Source organism: Phacochoerus africanus, chromosome 2 (genome assembly GCF_016906955.1).
Source record: "Phacochoerus africanus isolate WHEZ1 chromosome 2, ROS_Pafr_v1, whole genome shotgun sequence".
Lineage (NCBI taxonomy): Eukaryota > Metazoa > Chordata > Mammalia > Artiodactyla > Suidae > Phacochoerus > Phacochoerus africanus.
Window position 1 is genome coordinate 238236463 of NC_062545.1, and position 20402 is coordinate 238256864.

A 20402-nucleotide genomic window follows, 5' to 3' on the forward strand; every position below is an offset into this window, starting at 1 on the left:
GGCTGGTTGGAAGTGGGGGTGGTTTGATATCTTTCATAATGGCTTAATCTAAGAAAGTACTTTCTAATAAGGAGATTTATACAGCAATGGAATGGATAGTCAGGACTTGAATATCTTCATAGTCACTAAAGATATTCAAGTAGAAACAACCTCGTGGTCTTAAAGAAGGTTGGGTCATTCGATAGGGGTCACATTTGGTACTATCTAGAGAGCTTCTGGTCTTGAGGCCGTGATGTCTTGTCACAGAATTTGTTTGATTTGTTGCCAAGATCAGCTCCACTCTCTCTGACAAGACTTCCGGAAATGAGTTGAGTCACCCTCTTGTTGCTTCATAATTTAAAGGCATCCCCATATATCCTGATTTCTTTAATAACCAAATAGGATGATACCATCCATGAATTTATTGAAATCTTATTTTAGAAATTATGAGAAATTACTGGTTTTAAATTAAGAAGACTTTTTCTTAACAAACAAGAATTTAGGCAGCCACCTAAATCGCATCCTTTAAAGTGAACACCATGAGTAACACCTTATATCTGTACATCATTTTATAGTTTTACAAATTGCTTTCATTTATATTACCTCCTATAATCTTCACAGCATCCCACTGCAGAACAACAACAATGAGCCTAGTTTTATAGGGAAGGAAGCTGAAGCTAAAAGAAATTAAGAGACTGACTAAAATCCTATAACTAAAAAATGCATAAATGAGATGAGAACCCAAATCTCATGTCTTCTGGCGCCATGAGTTCCCACCCCACCACAACCTTCTCCTGGTCTGACATTCCAGCAAGTTTCTATTACTTGAAGCATATTTGAACTTGTCTTTGTTTACTGCCTTGAGTGACAAGGTAGGAAATATACAATAGTCTTATTATCTAATGGACATATCTTATGTCTGACCTAAAATTATACTCCCCCACCAACCTTATTCACAGGTATAAAATTCTGATGATGCGTAACTGTCTTTATTTCTCTTTTGAAGGTCAATTTGATTTTAATCTAAAATATACCTCAGGTTATGGGGAGATTCTAAAAAAGAATTTCCAGAAATGTCTTGAATAATATCACATTGGAAGATTGATTCAACAAAGTCATTTAGCTTCCCAGAGTGAGAGTTTCTTTCTTTCTTTCTTCTTCTTCTTTTTTTTTTTTTGCTTTTTAGGGCCGCACCATAGCCACAGCAACACCGAATCCTTAACCCACTGAGCGAGGCCAAGGATCAAACCTGCAACCTCATGGTTCCTAGTCAGATTCATTTCCACTGCGCCACGATGGGAACCCCCAAGAACCTTCACTTTTAACAGCCCCTGAACTGTCTTTTTTATTCTTTCTTTCTTTTTTCATCTTTTTAGGGCTATACCCACAGCTTGTGGAAATTCCCAGGCTAGGGGTTGAATCGGAGCTGCAGCCACTGGTCTACACCACAGCCACAGCAACTTGGGATCTGAGCCAAGTCTGTGACCCACAACCACAGCTCATGCCAATGCTGGATCCCTAACCCACTGAGTGAGGCCAGGGATCAAACCCACATCCTCATGGGTACTAGTCAGGTTTGTTACCACTGAGCCACAATGGGAACTCCCTCCCCGAGCTATCTTTATCCACTAAATTTGGAGAGTAACTGCCTATGTTTTGTGTTTGTACACATGTACCAGAACCTCTGTAATATTGACCCTGGTCTGTTAAATGAGTTGAAAGTATTGGAAAGAAAAGAAAAAACTGACCTGTTTTATGCAGCCTGGCCTTTTAAGGCCAGACTCGTGAGGAAGTTTTGAAGAAAGATGTCCCCTCCTGGGCTCCATCTTTATGTAAGCCACTTGGAAGACAATCTCACTTCTGAGTGGACCTCAGCTGCACATCTCTGTGGGCTCTGACTACTCTTTTCTCTCCTGCCAGGTGAGCTGGTTTACCAGGCTCAGTCCCCAGATGAAGGTGCCCTGGTCACTGCTGCCAGGAACTTTGGCTTTGTGTTCCGTTCCCGTACATCTGAGACAATCATGGTAGTTGAAATGGGGGAAACCAAAATCTACCAGCTGCTGGCTATTTTGGACTTCAGCAATGTGCGCAAGAGGATGTCCGTTATTGGTGGGTGCCCCTCTAGCTGATCCTCTCCCCTTATTTGTCTTCCATACACATTCACACATTGACTTTCTCCTCTGTCTACACACAAATGTTTTCTCCCATCCAAATGCCATTTCACAGGTACCCTGCCTCAAATACAAATACATGGCCATTCTCACTTTCTCTCATAATCCTTTGTATTTTCTCATATACACACATGCAAGCTCACTACCATGTGCTAAGACCAAGGCCCCTTTTTAGTGATCCTGGGTTATGGCTTGTCAGAACCCTCAAAGCTATAATAATAACAGAGAATAAATCCATAAATCCTGAAGTTGGAAGAAATGGGGACAGACAGGATAAGAGAAATTCATATTATCTTGCTCAATTAATTTGGGCCTCAGACTAAAGAGGAAGAAGTCATTTTTTTTAATTTATTTTTTTTCCCACTGTACAGCAAGGGAATCAAGTTATCCTTACATGTATACATTCTTCCCCCACCCTTGTTCTGTTGCAATATGAGTATCTAGACATAGTTCTCAATGCTACTCAGCAGGATATCCTTATAAATCTATTCTAAGTTGTGTCTGATAAACCCAAGCTCCTGATCCCTCCCATTCCCTCCCTCTCCCATCAGGCAGCCACAAGTCTATTTTCCAAGTCCATGATTGAAGAAGTCATTTTTGATCTTTGGTCCTTACTAGGTGTGGGCCTTGGTCTGGAACTTGGCTTCAAGAAACTAAATGTGATTCTGTATCAGAGTCTTCCATAGGTTATATTGACCCCATGGAAAAACTATTTCCAAAAGGTCCTCCCTAATTCTCACCAGCCCTCATCACATCACTCATCCTGTGTGACAGCTCATTGAGTGCTTATTAGCCCCAAAAGGTATCAGAAATACATGCCGTGGGAACAGCCTCCTGCCATCCCTCAGTGGCCCAGACAAGTTCTTGTAACACTGGACCTGTATGGTTACTTTGCTTAAGTTGTTTTTCCTTAGTGAGGACACCTGAAGATCGTGTAATGTTGTTCTGCAAGGGCGCAGACACCATCCTCTGTCAGCTACTTCATCCATCCTGTAGATCCCTCAAAGAAGTGACCATGGATCATTTAGATGTAAGTGTTTAGTTGCTGGGGAGTGAAGCTGTGGGTGATTCTGTGTATCTGGATATGTGTCCATATATGTGTCCCTGTGTCAGTTTGTTTTAGTGCGGGGTAGATTGGTGGCTGTGTCTCTTTAATTGATGGAAGAATAATAACTGTCTCATTCTGTGGGATTCTTACTGACCACATAGCCAGCTGCTGTGTCAAGGAGTTAGATGGTCCAGGATTCCAGAAACATGATGAAGACTGTGTTGTGGGTGCACTTACACAGTCAGAACAGTTTGCTCTATGATTCCTAGCTCAGCAGGTCCTGTGGTCAGATCTAGAATTTGCTTCAGAATAGGGCCTAATGATATGGGAGGCCCCACCCCACCAGCCACGATGGGAACAAACCGCTTTTAGGGTACGGAGCAGAGCACCAGGCTTGAGCTGTTTAGGGGACCATTTGTCACCACCCTCTGTTATTCATGGGGTTAGAAGCCCCAAGGGTCCCTACCTACCCCACCATACTTCCATTCTCTAGGATTTGAGATGTATCAGAAAGAGAGGATGGTTCCAGACTGCTGGTATTAGAGAGGAAAACCAGATTCATGCTTTCTGGGGTTTCTACCCTTAAACCTAGATATGTGAAGGGTTGGGGGAATAGGACAGGGGATATGAGGGGGAAGGGGCAGATCAAAAAAATATTTTAAAGAAGAAATAGATTGGCGGAAATGCTATTAGGCCATTTTGGCTGGACCCTCTATTAATATATCATCAGAAGTCAGAAAGACAAATGGCCAACAAGCACATATGAAGTTAGCAATTTCTTTATATGCTTGTCGAAACTTTGTCTGGTCATCTTTTTTTAGTTTAGTTATCCTAGTGGCATGAAAAAGTATCTTGTGATTTTTTATTTGTATTTCCCAGATGGCTAATGACATGGGACATCTTTTCACGTGCTTGTTGGCCATTCGTCCCCATCACATCCCCTGTCCTATTCCCCAACCCTTCACATATCCAGGTTTAAGGGTAGAAACCCCAGAGAGCATGAATCTGGTTTTCCCTTCTAATGCCAGCAGACTGGAACCAATCTCTCTTTCCCCTAGCCTCTGGTAACCACTAATCTACTTTCTGTTCTATAGATTTACCAATTCTAGACATCACATATAAATGAAATCACACAATATGTGGCCTTTTGTGACTGGCTTCTTTCACTTAGCCTAATGTTTTCAAGGTTCGTCCACATTGTAGCATGTATAAGTATCTCATTCCTTTTTGTGAATGAATAGTATTCATTGTACAGATATCTCACAATTTTTAATGATTTTTATTTTCTCCATTATAGTTGGTTTAGTGTTCTGTCAAGTTTCTACTGTACAGCAAAGTGACCCAAGTCACAAAAAGGAATGTTAGCAGAGGTTAGAGGAAAAGGAAATGGGAATGACTGCGAATGGGCACAGGGTTTCTTTTGAAGCCGATGAAAATGTTTGGGATTTAGATAGTAGTGATGGTTGTGCAGCTTTATGAATGTAATTTTTTTTTCTTTTGGGGGTCATACCTTCGGCATATGGGAGTTCCCAGGCTAAGGGTCGAATCTGAGTTGCAGCTGCTGGCCTGCACTACAGCCACAGCAACATGGAATCCAAGCCACGTCTGTGACCTATATACCACAGCACACGGCAAGGTCGGATCCTTAATGTACTGAGTGAGGCCAGGGATCGAACCCACATCCTCATGGATACTAATCAGGTTTGTAACCTGCTGAACCACAACGGGAACTCCTGAATATAATTTTTTAAAACCGCTTAATTATATACTTTAAAAGAGTGCATTTTAGGATCCATAATTACATCTCAGGTTTTTTAAAAAGTCAGTGAAGTGTCCCACATAGGACGGCTCTTATGTCTTATACTAGTTTTCTGAGGCCACTGTTTCGTTTTTTGTTTTGGGGGTTTTTTTTATGGGCTATCCTTAAAACACTTATCTTTTAACCATCCAAAACATATGAATTAGGGTGTCTTCTCAGAGACATTTCCACAGACTAGCTTCAGAGAGGCTCATAAAACTATTTCAGGTCTTTTGACCTGCTTCCTGCTACCAACCTTAGCCATAACCATAGTGGAACCTGACTCCACTATAATCTATTAACTACTGATGATACACCTATAAGAGTCAAGTTCTAGAAACCCACTCATGCAGAAACACAAAAGCCCTCTAAGACAGGAATCCAGCAAACGGGTCACACAAAAACAAGCAGCAGTCAGGATTTGGGCCCAGGGCCCTTGTTTCCCCACCACAAGAGAAAAGAAAAATAGATAAGTAGGGGATAAATAAGAAAAAATGTTGGAGTTCCTGTCGTGGCGCAGTGGAAACGAATCTGACTAGGAACCATGAGGTTTAGGGTTTGATCCCTGGCCTTGCTCAGTGGTTTGAGGATCCGGCGTTGCCATGAGCTGTGGTGTAGGTTGCAGACACGGCTGGGATACGGCTGGGATCCCGAGTTGCTGTGGCTCTGGCGTAGGCCAGTAGCTACAGCTCCAATTCGACCCCCTAGCCTGGAAACCTCCATGTGCCTCGGGTGCAGCCCTATAAAGGCAAAAAGACAATAACAATAATAATAACAATGTTAACACAGGCTGCTAAATTATTTGTTGAATGGATTAAGGATCTGTCAGTGAGTATACTGTTCAACTTGTCAAGTCCTCTTATCAGTATCCCATCCAAAATCAGTTTCTGCTGTATCTCTTCCTTTTTTTGGTAATAGCTGAAGTATATTTTTAATTGCTGAATATATATATTTGTTATTGAGTTAAAAGTGGTACATAACATTATGTAAGTTTCAAGTGTACAACATTATAATTTGATAATTTATATCCACTTCAAAGTGATCACCACTTTGTCTTGTTATCACCCATCACCATGCAATTGACCCCCTTCACTCGTTTCACCCTCCCACCTGCAATCCCTTGCCCCTCTGGTAACCACCAATGTGTTCTCTGTGTCTGTGAGTTTGTTTTTCTTTTGTTTGTTCATTTGTTTGTTTTTTAGATCCCACGTGTAAGTAAAATCATATGGTGTTTGGTATTTCTTTATCTGATTTATTTCACTTAGCATAATACCCTCGAGGTCCATCCATCTTGTGGCAAATGGCGAGATTTCTTCTTTTATGGCTGCTTAGTAATTCCATTCATTAATGGCCACTTAGGTTGTTTCCATACCTTGGCCATTGTAAGTAATGCTGCAGTGGACGTGGGGCACATGTATCTTTTTGAATTAGTGATTTCACATTCTTTGGAGTAGCTAGACCTAGATTGATAGCTTTTTGTTTGTTTGCTTTTTTTTTTTTTTTGGCCATGCCTGCAGCATGTGGAAGTTCCCAGGCTAGGTATTGAACCTACACCACAGCAGTGACCTAAGTGGCTGCAATGACAGTGCCAGATCCTTAACCCACTTTGCTGCAAGGGAACTCCCTATTTTAATTCCCAAAAAGACAAGAAACTTCAAGTGTTGGAGAGGATGTAGAGAAAAGGGAACCCTCATACACTATTGATGGGAGTATAAACTGGTGCAGGCACTATGAAAAACAGTATGGAGATTCTTCCTTTCTCTTTTTTTGTTAAGAATTTTATTTTTTCTATTATAGTTGATATACAATATTCTGTCAATTTCTGCTGTTCAGCAGAGTGACCCAGTTATACATATACATACATTCTTTTTCTCACATTATCTTCCGTCATGTTCTATCATAAGCAGGATCTCATTGCTTATTCACTCCAAAGGCAATAGTTTGCATCTACTAACTCCAAACTCCCAGTCCAACCCACTCTCTCCCCCTCCCCCTTGACAACCACAAGTCTGTTCTCCATAGCTATGAGTTAGTTTCTTTTCTGTAGATAGGTTCATTTGTGCCATATATTAGATTCCAAATATAAGTGATATCATATGATATTTGTCTTTCTCTTTCTGACTTCACTTAGTACGAGAGTCTCTAGTTCCATCCATGTTGCTGCAGGTGGCATTATTTTGTTCTTTTTGATGGTTGAGTACTATTCCACTTTGTATATATACCACATCTTTTTTTTTTTTTAATCTTTTTGTCTTTTTAGGGCCACTCCCGCAGCATATGGAGGTTCCCAGGCTAGGAGTCGAATTGAAGCTGTAGCCGCCAGCCTACACCAGAGCCACAGCAACACGGGATCCGAGCCATGTCTGCAACCCACACCACAGCTCACGGCGATGCCGGATCCTTAACCCACTGAGTGAGGTCAGGGATCAAACCCGCAACCTCATGGTTCCTAGTTGGATTCGTTAAGCACTGTGCCACAATGGGAACTCCAATATATACCACATCTTAATCCATTTGTCTGTTGATAGACATTTAGGTTGTTTCCATGTTTTGGCTATTGTGATTAGTGCTGCTATGAACATAGGGATACATGTATCTTTTTCAATAAAAGTTTTTGTCTGTATATATGCCCAAGAGTGGGATTGCTGAGTCATATGGTAGTTGTATATTTAGTTTTCTGAGATATCTCCACAATGCTTTCCATAGTGGTTGCACCATTTCACATTCCCACCAACAGTGAAGGAGGATTCCCTTTTCTCCACACCCTCTCTAGCATTTTTTTTTTTTTGTCCTTTTGCCTTTTCTAGGGCCACTCCCATGTCATATGGAGATTCCCAGGCTAGGGGTCCAATCGGAGCTGTAGCCACTGGCCTACGCCAGAGCCGTAGCAACACAGGATCCAAGCCGCGTCTGCAACCTACACCACAGCTCACAGCAACGCTGGATCCTTAACCCACTGAGCAAGGCCACGGATTGAACCCGAAACCTCATCGTTCCTAGTCAGATTCATTAACCAGTGAGCCACAATGGGAATTCCCCATCTGTATATCTTCTTTGGAGAAATATCTCTTCAGGTCTTCTTCCTATTTTCTCAATTGGGTTGTTTTGTTTTGTTTTGTTTTGTTTGCTGTTGAGCTGTGTAAGTTATTTGTATATTTTAGAGATTAAGCCCTTGTCAGTTGCATTGTTTGAAACTATTTTCTCCCATTCCATAGGTTGTCTTTTTTTTATGGTTTCCTTTGCTGTGCAAAGTTTGATTAGGTCCCACTGGTTTATTTTTGTTTTTATTTCTGTTGCCGTGGGAGACTGACCTAAGAAAACCTTTGTACGGTTGATGTGGGAGAATGTTTTCCCTATGTTCTCTTCTAGGAGTTTTATGGTATCTTGTCTTATGTTTAAGTCTTTAAGCCATTTTGAGTTTATTTTTGTGCAGGGTGTGAGGGTGTGTTCTAGTTTCATTGATTTACACACAGCTGTCCAGTTTTCTGAGTATCACTTGCCAAAGAAACCGTCTTTTTTCCCATTTTATATTCTCGCCTCCTTTGTTGAAGATTAATTGACCATAGGTGTCTGGGTTTATTTCTGTGTTCTCTATTCTGTTCCTTTGGTCTGTAAGATTCTTCCTTTTTAATAAGTCTCTTGAGATCTTCTCTCAGCCTTCATTTTTATAGCTTTGAGTCCCAACAGTACAGAGGTTTAAGAGGCAGCATTTTCTACAGATATTGCTTTATGTTAATTTCACCTGACAGCTAACATGAAGAGCTCAGCAGTCACAAAACGAACTAAAAGCAAAACATTGAGATGAAAAATTCTGTTTCTCTTTGGTCTTACAGTGCCAAAGTGAATTATTTTGAAGCTCACTATTAACAGTGATTATGGAGAATTGTTATTCATGTGCAACTCTCAAGACACAAAATCTGCTTCTAACCCCCCTTTAATTTAGATATGAATTGTGCCCTAAATCACCCACACTCTCACCCAGCTCTTCCTATGACCAAGACTATACTTTTGCAAGGTAGTTATCTATGGCTAGTAAGAATGTATTGGTAGCCAAAGAGCAAAAGATGCTCACTCACCCAGAGAGCATTTCAGCAGTGGTCTCATTAGCACTGTGGCTGTGACTAATCAACTGAGCAAACCAACTATGGAAAAATATACAAGTATGTATGCTATTTGAGATGCACATTAAATACTTGATGAAGGAAGGCAGAGAGAGGGAAATAAATGTATGTATGCTTATAAAAAAATAACACCCTTGATTATTTTTATAACAACTCTTTTTTACTTTATTACTCTCATTACTCTCATATTATAGACATAATTATCTTCTGTGTAGCAGGTGAATTATTTTCCCAGTTTTATGATAAAGGAATCCAGAAGGCTTCCTTCTCTGCTAGGGTCACACAGCAAGTTACCTAACCACAGGTAGAAGTTAGAATCTGCTTCCTCTGAGAAGTCCTTTCAAACTTCATTCACAGCTATGCTGGCCCCTTTCTTAGGACATTTTGCTGAGAAAATTCAGCGGTGCTTTCAGGTTAGGTTAGGTACTAGCCCCACGGTACTAATTAATAAAGCCTATATTGCAGGTGGATGGAGCCTGTGGGGTTAGTCTGTCATTCCTTAACTCAGCCCTAACCCAGCCCAGGTCCTCTCAGTGCACACACATGTCTTCTAGGATTTTGCCAGTGACGGCCTTCGTACCCTCATGGTGGCCTACCGAGAACTGGACAATGCATTCTTCCAGAACTGGAGCCTGAAACACAATGAAGCCTACCTGTCTTTGGAGGATCGGGAAAATAAAATATCACTTGTCTATGAAGAGATTGAAAAAGACTTGATGGTTAGTATGAGGAAGCCAGTGACAGACTGAGGACAGGATTTGGGGGTTGGGTGTGGGGTGTCAGGAGACTGAGCAAAAGCTCTGAGAGTGACTTCCAGCAAATCAGTAGGTTCAGGGTATCTCTCTCTGGGTACTGGATTCTGGAATCCAAGCTGATTCAGGATATCCTGGATCTTTGAGATCCATAAATAATAATAATAATAATAATAATAAATGCACTGGTTGTAAATTTCATCTTTCTAGCAGTGTTTCTTATCCCGGAGCTGCTCATAGAAGCCAAGTGATCTAAGAAGAAATCAAGGTCTGAATAATTAACAAATTAGATAGGCCAGAACTAAATGATGGAATAATCAAGACAAAAATATTCACTCATTCATTCAATATATTCATTAAGTGCCTCCTATGTGCCAGGCACTGTTTTAAGCCCTGGGCATGTAGTTGTAGACAAAATAGACCAAAAAAAGTTTTATATATATGTAAAAAATATATATATACCGTATGTTAGGTGGTGCTATGGAGGAGAATAAAGCCAGGAAGAAAGGAAGGAAGTATCAGCATATGTGTGTGTGTTTGGAGAGGGCAGAGCATGGTTACTATTTTTAAACCCCATGCTTGGTTTTCACTATGAAGGAGACATCTGAGCAAAGACCTAAAGAAGGTGGCAAGCCAAGCACATATCTGGGGAATTAGTTTTCCAGAAAGAAGGACTAGCAAGAGCAACAATGCTGAAGCAGGAGCAGGTCTAGTTAGTTAGTTGGAAAGAAAAGCAGCCCGTGTGGCTGGTACAGTGTAGTGAGGAGGATGGACTAAAAGGACATGAGACAGAGAAGCCTGATAAGGGGGCATCTTATCAGGCCCATATAAAGACTTATAGAGAGACATGAAAACCATTGAAGAGGTCAACAAGAGGCGCAAATCGAAGTGAATAAGTCTGGCTGCCATGTTGAGATTACACAGTAGGAAAGCAAGTGCAGACCCAGAGAGACGATTAGAAAGTAGTGGCAACATTGCAGGTGAGAGGCGATAATGGCTTGGACCAGACCGAAGTAGTGGAAGCAGTAAGAAATGGTCAGGTTCTGTACATTTTTAAAAGGTAAAGTCAAGAGAATTTGCTGATGGATTAGATAATAGGATATGAGAAAAAGGAGTTAAGGATAACCCCTGAATTGTTGACCAAACTGATACAGCCTCTGCTATAAGAAGAGAAATTACTGACACCAAATAGGAAATTGTAGAGATCCCAAAGGTCACAAATCTCTTCTCATGGTCGGTTCTGTGGTTGGTATTTCTAGTCTCTCCTTTTGAAGGCCTGGCAGAACTCAGTCAGTAGTTTGGCCATCCATCTGAGTTCCTCAGACTCAGTCCTGGTGCCCATCCCTGTGGTCAGTCAGCAGTGGTAGAGAAAAGTCTCTTGTTCATAGAGCGAAAGCATGGTGTTGGACCAACATGCTTTTTTTTTTTTTGTCTTTTTGTTGTTTTTGTTGTTATTGTTGTTGTTGCTATTTCTTGGGCCGCTCCTGCGGCATATGGAGGTTCCCAGGCTAGGGGTTGAATCGGAGCTGTAGCCACTGGCCTACGCCAGAACCACAGCAACGCGGGATCCGAGCTGCGTCTGCAACCTACACCACAGCTCACGGCAACGCCGGATCGTTAACCCACTGAGCAAGGGCAGGGACCGAACCCGCAACCTCATGGTTCCTAGTCGGATTCGTTAACCACTGCGCCACGACGGGAACTCCCCCAACATGCTTTTAATCTAGTGTAGGAGAGGCCTTGAAAACCTTAGAGGCGCTCAGAAGATACAGACAAGTGAAGTTCACCCTTTTTTTTTAGGGTTGAAAGAAAAACTGGAGTGGGATATGGGGATCCCTTGTCCAGGACCCACTATTTTGGAGACCAAAGCTAGGAAATGTACTGTGAAGCAAGGGAGAAGTGAAAGTGTGTTGAGAAACCGATGATTTAGAAGTGGCACAGAGTTCCTGTTGTAGCTCAACGAGTTAAGGACCCGACATTGTATCTGTGAGGATCCAAGTTCCATCCCTGGCCTTGCTCAGTGGGTTAAGAATCTAACGAGCCACATGTGGCGTAGGTTGAAGATGTGGCTGAGATCCAGTGTTGCCATAGCTGTAGTGTAGACCCAAGAACTTCCACATGATGCAGGGGCAGCCATAAAAAGGGAAAAAAAAAGAAGGAAGAAAGTGGCACAAAGCTTCGTGTACTTGAGCTTTTGTCCCTAATATTCTATAGAGTTTCTAAATTTAATTTCAGTCTGTAGTTGAACAGCTGTGTCTGCTGACAGGTGAAGTGTGCTGAGTTTTATACCTTTGGGGTCCTCGTGCAGAACAGAGCAGCTTACTAAAGAGGATGCTGAGGTGCCAGTCTGGTTGTTGGGTGCCACAGAATGCTGTGAGTCTCTCCCTTTTCCTTACTCACTGATATCTCTGTTCCAAGCTATTAGGGGCCACAGCCATAGAAGACAAGCTGCAGGATGGAGTACCTGAGACGATCTTCACACTGAATAAAGCCAAAATTAAAGTGTGGGTTTTAACTGGAGATAAGCAAGGTAAAGGGGTGTTCCTCATCAGACCGATCTACTCTGGCCATTTCTTCATTTTCTTTTTCATTTCCTTTTATTTTCAGCCATTTATTTGACAAATACTTTACAACCCAGGTTAAATCCTTATAGGACATCTTCATACAGATGAAGTCCCTGTCTTGCGTACAGTTTGCTAAGCATATTAGTACTTTATGCCAGATGCTGTATTAGGCATTGAGGACACAGAGATGAGTCAGTCATATGTGATCTCCATCATGCAGGAACTCACAAGTTAAAAAAACTTTTAGAGTTGTCTTTCACATTCTCTGTTGTCCCAAAGATTTATTCTTTTACCATGTTCTACCAGTTCTTCTGAGAATCCACTTAACTATACCACCCCCCTAGTTTAACCTTTGTCCCCTGTTGGCTATACTTCTGAATTCTGATCTCTCTGTTTCTTGCTCTTATTAATTTCAGTATAGCCTACATACAACCATCAGCTTAATCTTCCTAAAAGATACTGCTTTAATGATGTTACTCTGTACTCAGGTACCTACAACAACTTCACATGGTAAAGTCGGGCTCCATTGTTTGGCCTTCAAGACCTTGATAATCTCTTGCTACCTACACCTTATCTCCTTCCATATGTGACCATTACCTTTAGTTCCTAATCAATTCCTACTCTAGGCTCTCTGTTTGGGTTGTTTCCTCATTTGAAATTTTGCCCCCCTTAAACAAGTCTTGCTCATCTTTTAAGGCCTTTCTCTAAGAAAGTTTCTATGACAATTGCAGTCTCTCCTCTGAATTTTGATACTACCTGCAGCCAGGGTTCAAGACTTAATTATTTTTTACCTTTGGTATGAATTTAATCCAAATTCCAGATTTCTTTCTTTTTTTTTTTTTTTGTCTTTTAGGGCTGCACTTGCAGCTTATGGAGGTTCCCAGGCTAGGGGTCTAATCAGAGCTGTAGCCACCAGCCTACGCAACAGCCACAGCAACGAGGGATCTGAGCTGCATCTGTGACCTACACCACCACTCGTGGCAATGCCAGATCCTTAACCCACTGAGTGAGGCCAGGGATCGAACCGGCAACCTCATGGTTCCTAGTCGGATTCATTAACCACTGAGCCACAATGGGAACTCCCCCAAATTCCAGATCTCTTTATGCCAAGGGAAGACTCCAACCTCACCATGTCTTAGTACCCCCATAATATCTAGCATAGACTTCAGGACCCAGGTTTGATCCTTGGGGCAGCATGGTGAGTTAAAGGATTGACTGTTGCTACAGCAGCGGCATAGGTTGCAACTGTGTCTCAGATCTGATCGCTGGCTTGAGAACTCCATATGCCTCCAGGCAGCCAAAAAAGAAAGAAAAAAAAAGTTCTTCAGTTTCTAAGCTTAAATTTTAAAATAATTTAAATTGACCAAAAAAAATTTTTTTTAAATCTGTAAAAAATCAACTGTAAAAAAAAAAAAATCTAGCGTAGAAGCAGGCACAGTTCTGTTCCAGGAAATACATCCAGATTGCCTAGAGAAGTGGATACAGACTGGAATTACTTTAAGAAATAGGGGAAGGCTGTGTAGAGAAAGCTGAGTCAGAATGATCCTAGTTATTGATAAATAACTTGTAAGTCTGTACCAGGTAGACAGTTTCCTGTGGATGTTTAAATATGGTCTCCATTGACTCATGAAAAATATACTTTGACTGAAGTCATGGCAAATTTGGACATATAGGCTTCATAGCACTGTTAGGGCCCTTGTACCTGTACACTCTAGTGGCCCTGTCCCAGCCAAAATGGGAGCTGTGTTCCCTCTTGCCCTGCAGAGACTGCGGTGAATATTGCCTATGCCTGTAACATATTTCATGATGAAATGGATGGGATATTTATCGTGGAGGGCAAGGATAATGAAACTGTCCAGCAAGAACTCAGGTATGATGGGAGAACTGCCACAGCCCATCCCTGGACCCAAGATTTCCCACCCAGCTACTCATCCATATGGCCCCCCACATTACCAGAAGGAACAGAGAAGAAAGAGAGGAGGGGAAAACAAAAAGCCTAAAATGTTTGAGAGAATTTTGTGAAGAAGCAATAGGGCTCAGGGAGTTGGCATGTAGGAGTGGAGAAGGATTGTGTATAGAGGATCAGGGACCTAAGGCAGGGTAGGTCTCAGGAGGTTGTCGGGTCTGTGGCCCTAACTGGTGCTTTGCAGAAGCTCTATATCCACCTTGCCCACTTTCACTTTGGGACACATTTTCCTTCTTAAACCCTGAGGCTTCAGGTCAACACTAACCATTACTCTTGGCTTTTAGGTCAGCAAGGGACCAAATGAAACCTGGCTGTCTACTGGAATCAGACCCAATAAACAGTTACCTAGCCACAAAGCCGAAAATGCCTTTCAGAATACCTGAGGAGGTGCCCAATGGCACCTATGGCTTGGTCATCAGTGGCTACAGTCTGGTGGGCAATACAAACCTACAACTCTGTTCTCCTCTTCCAAGGAAACTTTTCCCTAGGTCCAACCCACTTCAGGGAAATTTCACAATCCTTCCTCTATTCCATGAGTTATTCTGTTTCCTTTCCCTTCAGATGCCGTTGCCTGACAGACAACTTTGCTCACCCTTTTCTAGGCTGGAATAATGAGGAAAGAGATGCCAAGGGCATATTCCTTCCTTATCCAAATTCTTCACTACTGATGTGGCCCATCACATGGGGGCGGGGTGGGAGAGGGCGCAGATTGAGCTGAACCAGGTCCTCCAAAAAGTCTCTTGGCCTTATAACCCAGTCAACTGATCTGACCCAGTGAAAGACTGGACTGTTTTCCCACTAGGGGCTGGATCAGATATGCAGATGCCTAGAACCGACTTGAGGGCTTGGCTTCCCTTGGGAGTGGAGCACTTTGGGAGCAGCTCTGCCTGACCTATGTTGTAGAGGGGAGTGTGGAGGGGAAGGAAAGGGCCTAAGAAGGTTCTGTCCTGAGAGCCTTTGGGGGCAGCCTGAAATATGAATGTTCCCTGGTGTTGCAGGCCCACGCTCTAGAAGGGAACCTACAGCTGGATCTGCTGCGAACGGCATGCATGTGCAAGGGGGTGATCTGTTGTCGAGTGACACCCCTTCAGAAGGCCCAGGTGGTAGAGCTGGTGAAGAGGTACAAGAAAGTGGTGACTCTGGCCATCGGGGATGGGGCCAATGACGTCAGCATGATCAAAGGCATGTGAGGGGTGGGAGGCCATAGTGCTCGATCACGGGCTTACCCTTTCCTTCTTCCATGGGTGGGACTGATCTGGGTAGCACTGTGTTGCAGGTTCACACTCCTACATATCATATGTACCATATATATACTGTTTTGCAACTTCATTTAAGCTCCTCTACACCTGAATTCCCACTTATTTACACATCATTACATCAGCCCATATCCCAGTCATGCACACATTCAGATTCAGGTACCCAGCACTCATATACACACAGATAACCCTGGCTCCTGCAAGAACACATGTGTATATTCACAGAACAGCAGGCTGTGCAACTACAATATCATCTTTCTGAGAAGGCATCAAAGCACATAGAAAGGAGGGCAGGAGTCATGGTCTTTTCCTTTTTCAAAGGCTGAGCAATGTTAGGCAGAAGACAGGGCTGCCCAACCAGGGAATTAGCTGTGCCACTTGATACAGGGATCTTTTCCTCTCTGAGGCAGCATCCCCACAAGTTTGCCTTGACTCCTCTGGCTAGAGAAGAATAGCAGACTCACTGATGTTTCAGAGTAGTGGAAGCAAATGGCCAAAACCATGTTAATTTCAGCTGAATGTTGTTGGCTTCTAGCAACTTGTGGTTCCCTGTTGTCTCCTGAGATACGGACAACATCTAACAGTCCTCTAGTCCAAGCTCTCTCCCCATACCGGAAACACTAGCAGATATTCCAGCCTCAGCTTCAATACTAGGACATGTTCTTGCTCTCTTCCCCAGTTTCTAGAACTTCTTTGGCTTTTAGGGCCAAAGTTTTTTAGAAGTTTTAATTATTCTGTTAAGCAACGTAATCAATGAATTACATGATTACATGAGCAATGAATTTGGCCTATGCTACAACAGACTAATTAAAACTTTTAGAAACTTAAGTCTAATCTTCTATCAAGCATAATCGTTGCTTTGTTCAGAAAAATCACCTTAAGCCTCCTGAAGAACTTGTTTTTTTACTAACAAAGTGTAAACATCATTTATTCCTCACAGCAGTTTGATTTTTAGCTCCTTAGATAAACTTAGGTAATTAAATATTGTGTTAGATTGACATCCACCTTGCAACTTAATTGATTTAAGTGACTTCAAGAGGTAACAAGACATTTTTACCTCAGCATCTGGGTAGTAGAGAAGAGCCCAGATGGCTATGGGAGGTGCAAAGTCCATCGAGAACGGTTTTCTAGTGCTACCTATACGAGGCATTCTTGAGTGGCAGCATCCAAAACATAGTGCAGATAAAGGAGCTGTTTCCTGACGGGGAGGGGGAGGGGGAGGGGTGGGCTATCCATTAAGGAGAAGAGGCTCTGTAAGAAGTCCCACTCTGAGCTGGGCTGAGCATTGCTTTTCAAATGTAAAATAAGAGGTTTGTATCTGACCTCAGCATCCCTTTTATACTTCCCAGGCTGAGAGCCCAGAAAACAAGCCCTGTAGCTGAGAGGTTTCTGGGGTTTCTTTGCAGCTGCCCACATCGGAGTCGGCATCAGTGGCCAGGAGGGAATGCAGGCCATGCTCAACAGTGACTATGCCTTCTCCCAGTTCCACTATCTGCAGCGGCTACTCTTCATCCATGGCCGCTGGTCCTATAACCGAATGTGCAAGTTTCTCAGCTACTTCTTTTACAAAAACTTTGCCTTCACTCTGGTGCACTTCTGGTATGCCTTCTACAGCGGGTTCTCTGCACAGGTAGGAGGTCAGGTGGCATTCCCCACTCTGGTCACCTGGGTCTTCTCTAACCACCTCCTGCTTCAGCCAGCACAGATCCCTTTTCTTCTCTAGAGACCTGTGTTTCACATGCTACACCCATGCTGATCTCATCTCTTACCTTTATACTAACCTTAGGTTTCTAAACCCTAACTTTTTATCCTGGCTCTTACTTGGCCCTAACTCCTACGAACTCTCCCATAAGATGTTTCCATCTTTTCCCTGACTCGGAGAACTAAAATTTCCAAACATATGTAATGGGGTTGGAAGGAAGGAGATGCCTGGATCTTAGGAGGTTTTTGTTTGTTTGTTGTTTGTTTGTTTCGTCTTTTTGCCTTTTCTAGGGCCGCTCCCGTGGCACATGGAGGTTCCCAGGCCAGGGGTCCAGTTGGAGCTGTAGCCACCAGCCTACGCCAGAGCCATAGCAACGCGGGATCCTAGCCGCGTCTGCAACCTACACCACAGCTCACAGCAACGCCAGATCCTTAAGCCACTGAGCAAGGCCAGGGATCGAACCCGCAACCTCATGGTTCCTAGTCAGATTCGTTAACCACTGAACCACGATGGGAACTCTAGGAGTTTTGTTGTTTTTAAGGAGCCAAAGTAGTCTTTATGGGATAGGCTAAGCTTCAAAGAGCCTTTGGTTTTGCCAGGCAGGCCAGTTCTGGCATTCACCTGTAGTCGTGTTTGGAAACACAGCTTCCCTTTACTTCTCCTTCCTTACCCAGACATATCACCCTGCCAAAAACACCCCGTTGTTGCTGTAATGAAAATGAAATCTCCCCCACAGTAGTAGGGAGAGGTGACACTTGGATATTGATGTTCTAGGAGAAGTCCCTTGTCCTGTGAATCTCTCAAGGAATCCTGAAGATAAACAACTTCAGGAATGATTATCTTGGGACCTTTACTCCAGGGCTTGGGCTCCAGGGGAAACAGGCCAATCAGCAGACAGTAGTAGACTTTTCTACTCCCAGTGTCTAACAAAACCAGTCTGGTTTGTGGAAAGTGTGTGTGCATATACACATGTGTTACTGCTGACCTCTTGTGGCTAGGAAAGAAAGGAGCCCTCCCTGGGGGCTTACCTGGCTGGGAAAGGCTCAATGCATCTATTCTGCTTTCCAGTATTAGAAAGTGTCCAATGTTATGGAAACTACTGAATGCCATAACACAAATAAAGAGCCCAGAGGCTTACATGCCTGGGAACATAGGGGTTACCTAGCATTCCCTAGCAGCCTCTCTGGGGCCCTTTCTGTGCAGGGAAGAGCAGTATAGGTAGGTCACGGTGAGCTGGTCGAAATCAGCCTTGTCAGGCTGGTAACGAACACGTTTGCTGTGGCCTTGCCCAGCCTGGGACCCAGGGATCTTAACAGAGTACAACCAAATAGTCTGGGGTCAGCCTCCTTAGTCAGCTTTTTGAAATTCAAATCCTGCTCTAGGTTAGTATACTGGTGGGTAGGTGGAAGGCAGAAGGGGTGCTCCTGGACCTGGGAAGTAGAACTGAAACTTGGGAGAATAGAGGGATCTAAGAAATCTCCTTGGTATTCTTCCAGACAGTTTATGATACCTGGTTTATCACTTTCTACAACCTGGTCTACACCTCCCTCCCTGTCCTGGGCTTGAGTCTCTTTGACCAGGTAAGAACAGCTGCAGCCTCCTAGTCAGGGCTGAAGCCCCTGGGCCCTTGAAGAGTATTCCTAAGTAATGAGGACAGTAGTAGCTAAGCTTTACAAAGTCAAGTGTACATGGAATAATTTCTAGAGCAAGGAAGAGAGCTCATCACCTGGAGAGGTATCATTGGATAAAGTAAAGATTCCTCTGCCACAGAGAATAATCATCAGTTTAGAAATCTAAGTTTTCCTGTGTCAATTTTACCTTTGTGGAGAGAACCATGGAAATTGTGCTGTGCCATAGATTGAGTGTGTACAAAAGGAAATAGAGTTATTGTGGCAGGACTAGGTAAAGCAACAGGCTTCAAGAAAGGAGACACTCAGAGAAAGAGAATGAGGTAAGCCAGGGAGCCCGAGGTGAGAATCCTGAGGCCAAGCATGGGAAAAGTGGTATGATACCTTGAGTCACAGGGATTCAGCCTAGGGGATACCGTCTGTCCCTCTCAGAAATTCCCTGGGCATTGAGGGTCCTGTGCCCTACCGCTCCCTCCTCTTCTACCCCAGCCTCCAGTCCTGGGCACATGGAATAGAAAAGGAGCCTCCAAAGAGGAATAAAGTAGCTAAAAGAGGACATCATGGGATCATGGTTCCTGGTCTCCATCAGGGTAGGAAGGAAAATTCTCCATGAAGTAGCTACCAGTCTCAAAGTAGCGAGAAATAAGAACTATGTCATTCAACAGTCTTATCCACCTTCAGTGGTCTTAATTCTAAGGACCCACAACTCTCAAAACAAGCCTCAAGCTCTGTTATCCAGAGTTTTGTATTTAGGATGAAGATGATCCAATGTCATCCACATTGAGAATTTCCTCACCTGAGTTCACTGGCAGCTATAGGAATGGAAGGAGCATCACAGAACATAGAAACCTTCAGGGGACTAACTGGTCCTATTGGCTTCCCACTTTCCTTCCACTGGCTTTCATTTGTTTGTTTTTTTGTGTTTTTTTGGGGGGGTATGGTTTTTTTTTTCATTTATAATGATTTTTATTTTTTCCTTTATAGCTGGTTTACAGTGTTCTGTCACTTTTCTGCTGTACAGCAAGGTGATCCAGTTACACATCCATGTATACATTCTTTTTTCTCACATTATCCAAGACATGGAAACAACCTATATGACCATCGAGAGATGATTTGATTAAGATGTATACATACACAAAGGAATACTACTCAGCCTTCCACTGGCTTTTGACACAAAGAATACTCAACTACAGGAACACTGAAAACTGGGGGCTCATGTCCCAATTGCCTCCCCATCCCAAGCTCTAGTCCTCCCAGCTACTCCCAATCCTAATTGCCCCCTTTCTTAAGTCCCCATCTTGACCCTCTAGTTTTCTTCCACCACCTAGATACTTGCCTAGAGAGTGGGAGTTCAGGAAGGGTGTGTGGTCACTGCTCTATTCTCTGGTTCCACTTCTCAAGTAATCCATGAGGAAGC

At 43.0% G+C, this 20402-nt stretch overlaps 1 protein-coding gene across 1 annotated transcript in view; it reads left to right on the forward strand.

The window, feature by feature from the left end:
• Positions 1 to 20402, forward strand: part of LOC125120834 (phospholipid-transporting ATPase FetA-like) — a 97611-nt gene that overhangs the window by 74306 nt on the left and 2903 nt on the right. Inside the window, exons 15-23 of the mRNA XM_047769243.1 lie at positions 1900 to 2088; positions 3065 to 3180; positions 9672 to 9836; positions 12288 to 12399; positions 14198 to 14303; positions 14684 to 14831; positions 15398 to 15581; positions 17062 to 17285; positions 18854 to 18937. Of these exons, the coding sequence (XP_047625199.1) occupies positions 1900 to 2088; positions 3065 to 3180; positions 9672 to 9836; positions 12288 to 12399; positions 14198 to 14303; positions 14684 to 14831; positions 15398 to 15581; positions 17062 to 17285; positions 18854 to 18937 (1328 nt within the window). The remainder of the gene's footprint in view (positions 1 to 1899; positions 2089 to 3064; positions 3181 to 9671; positions 9837 to 12287; positions 12400 to 14197; positions 14304 to 14683; positions 14832 to 15397; positions 15582 to 17061; positions 17286 to 18853; positions 18938 to 20402) is intronic.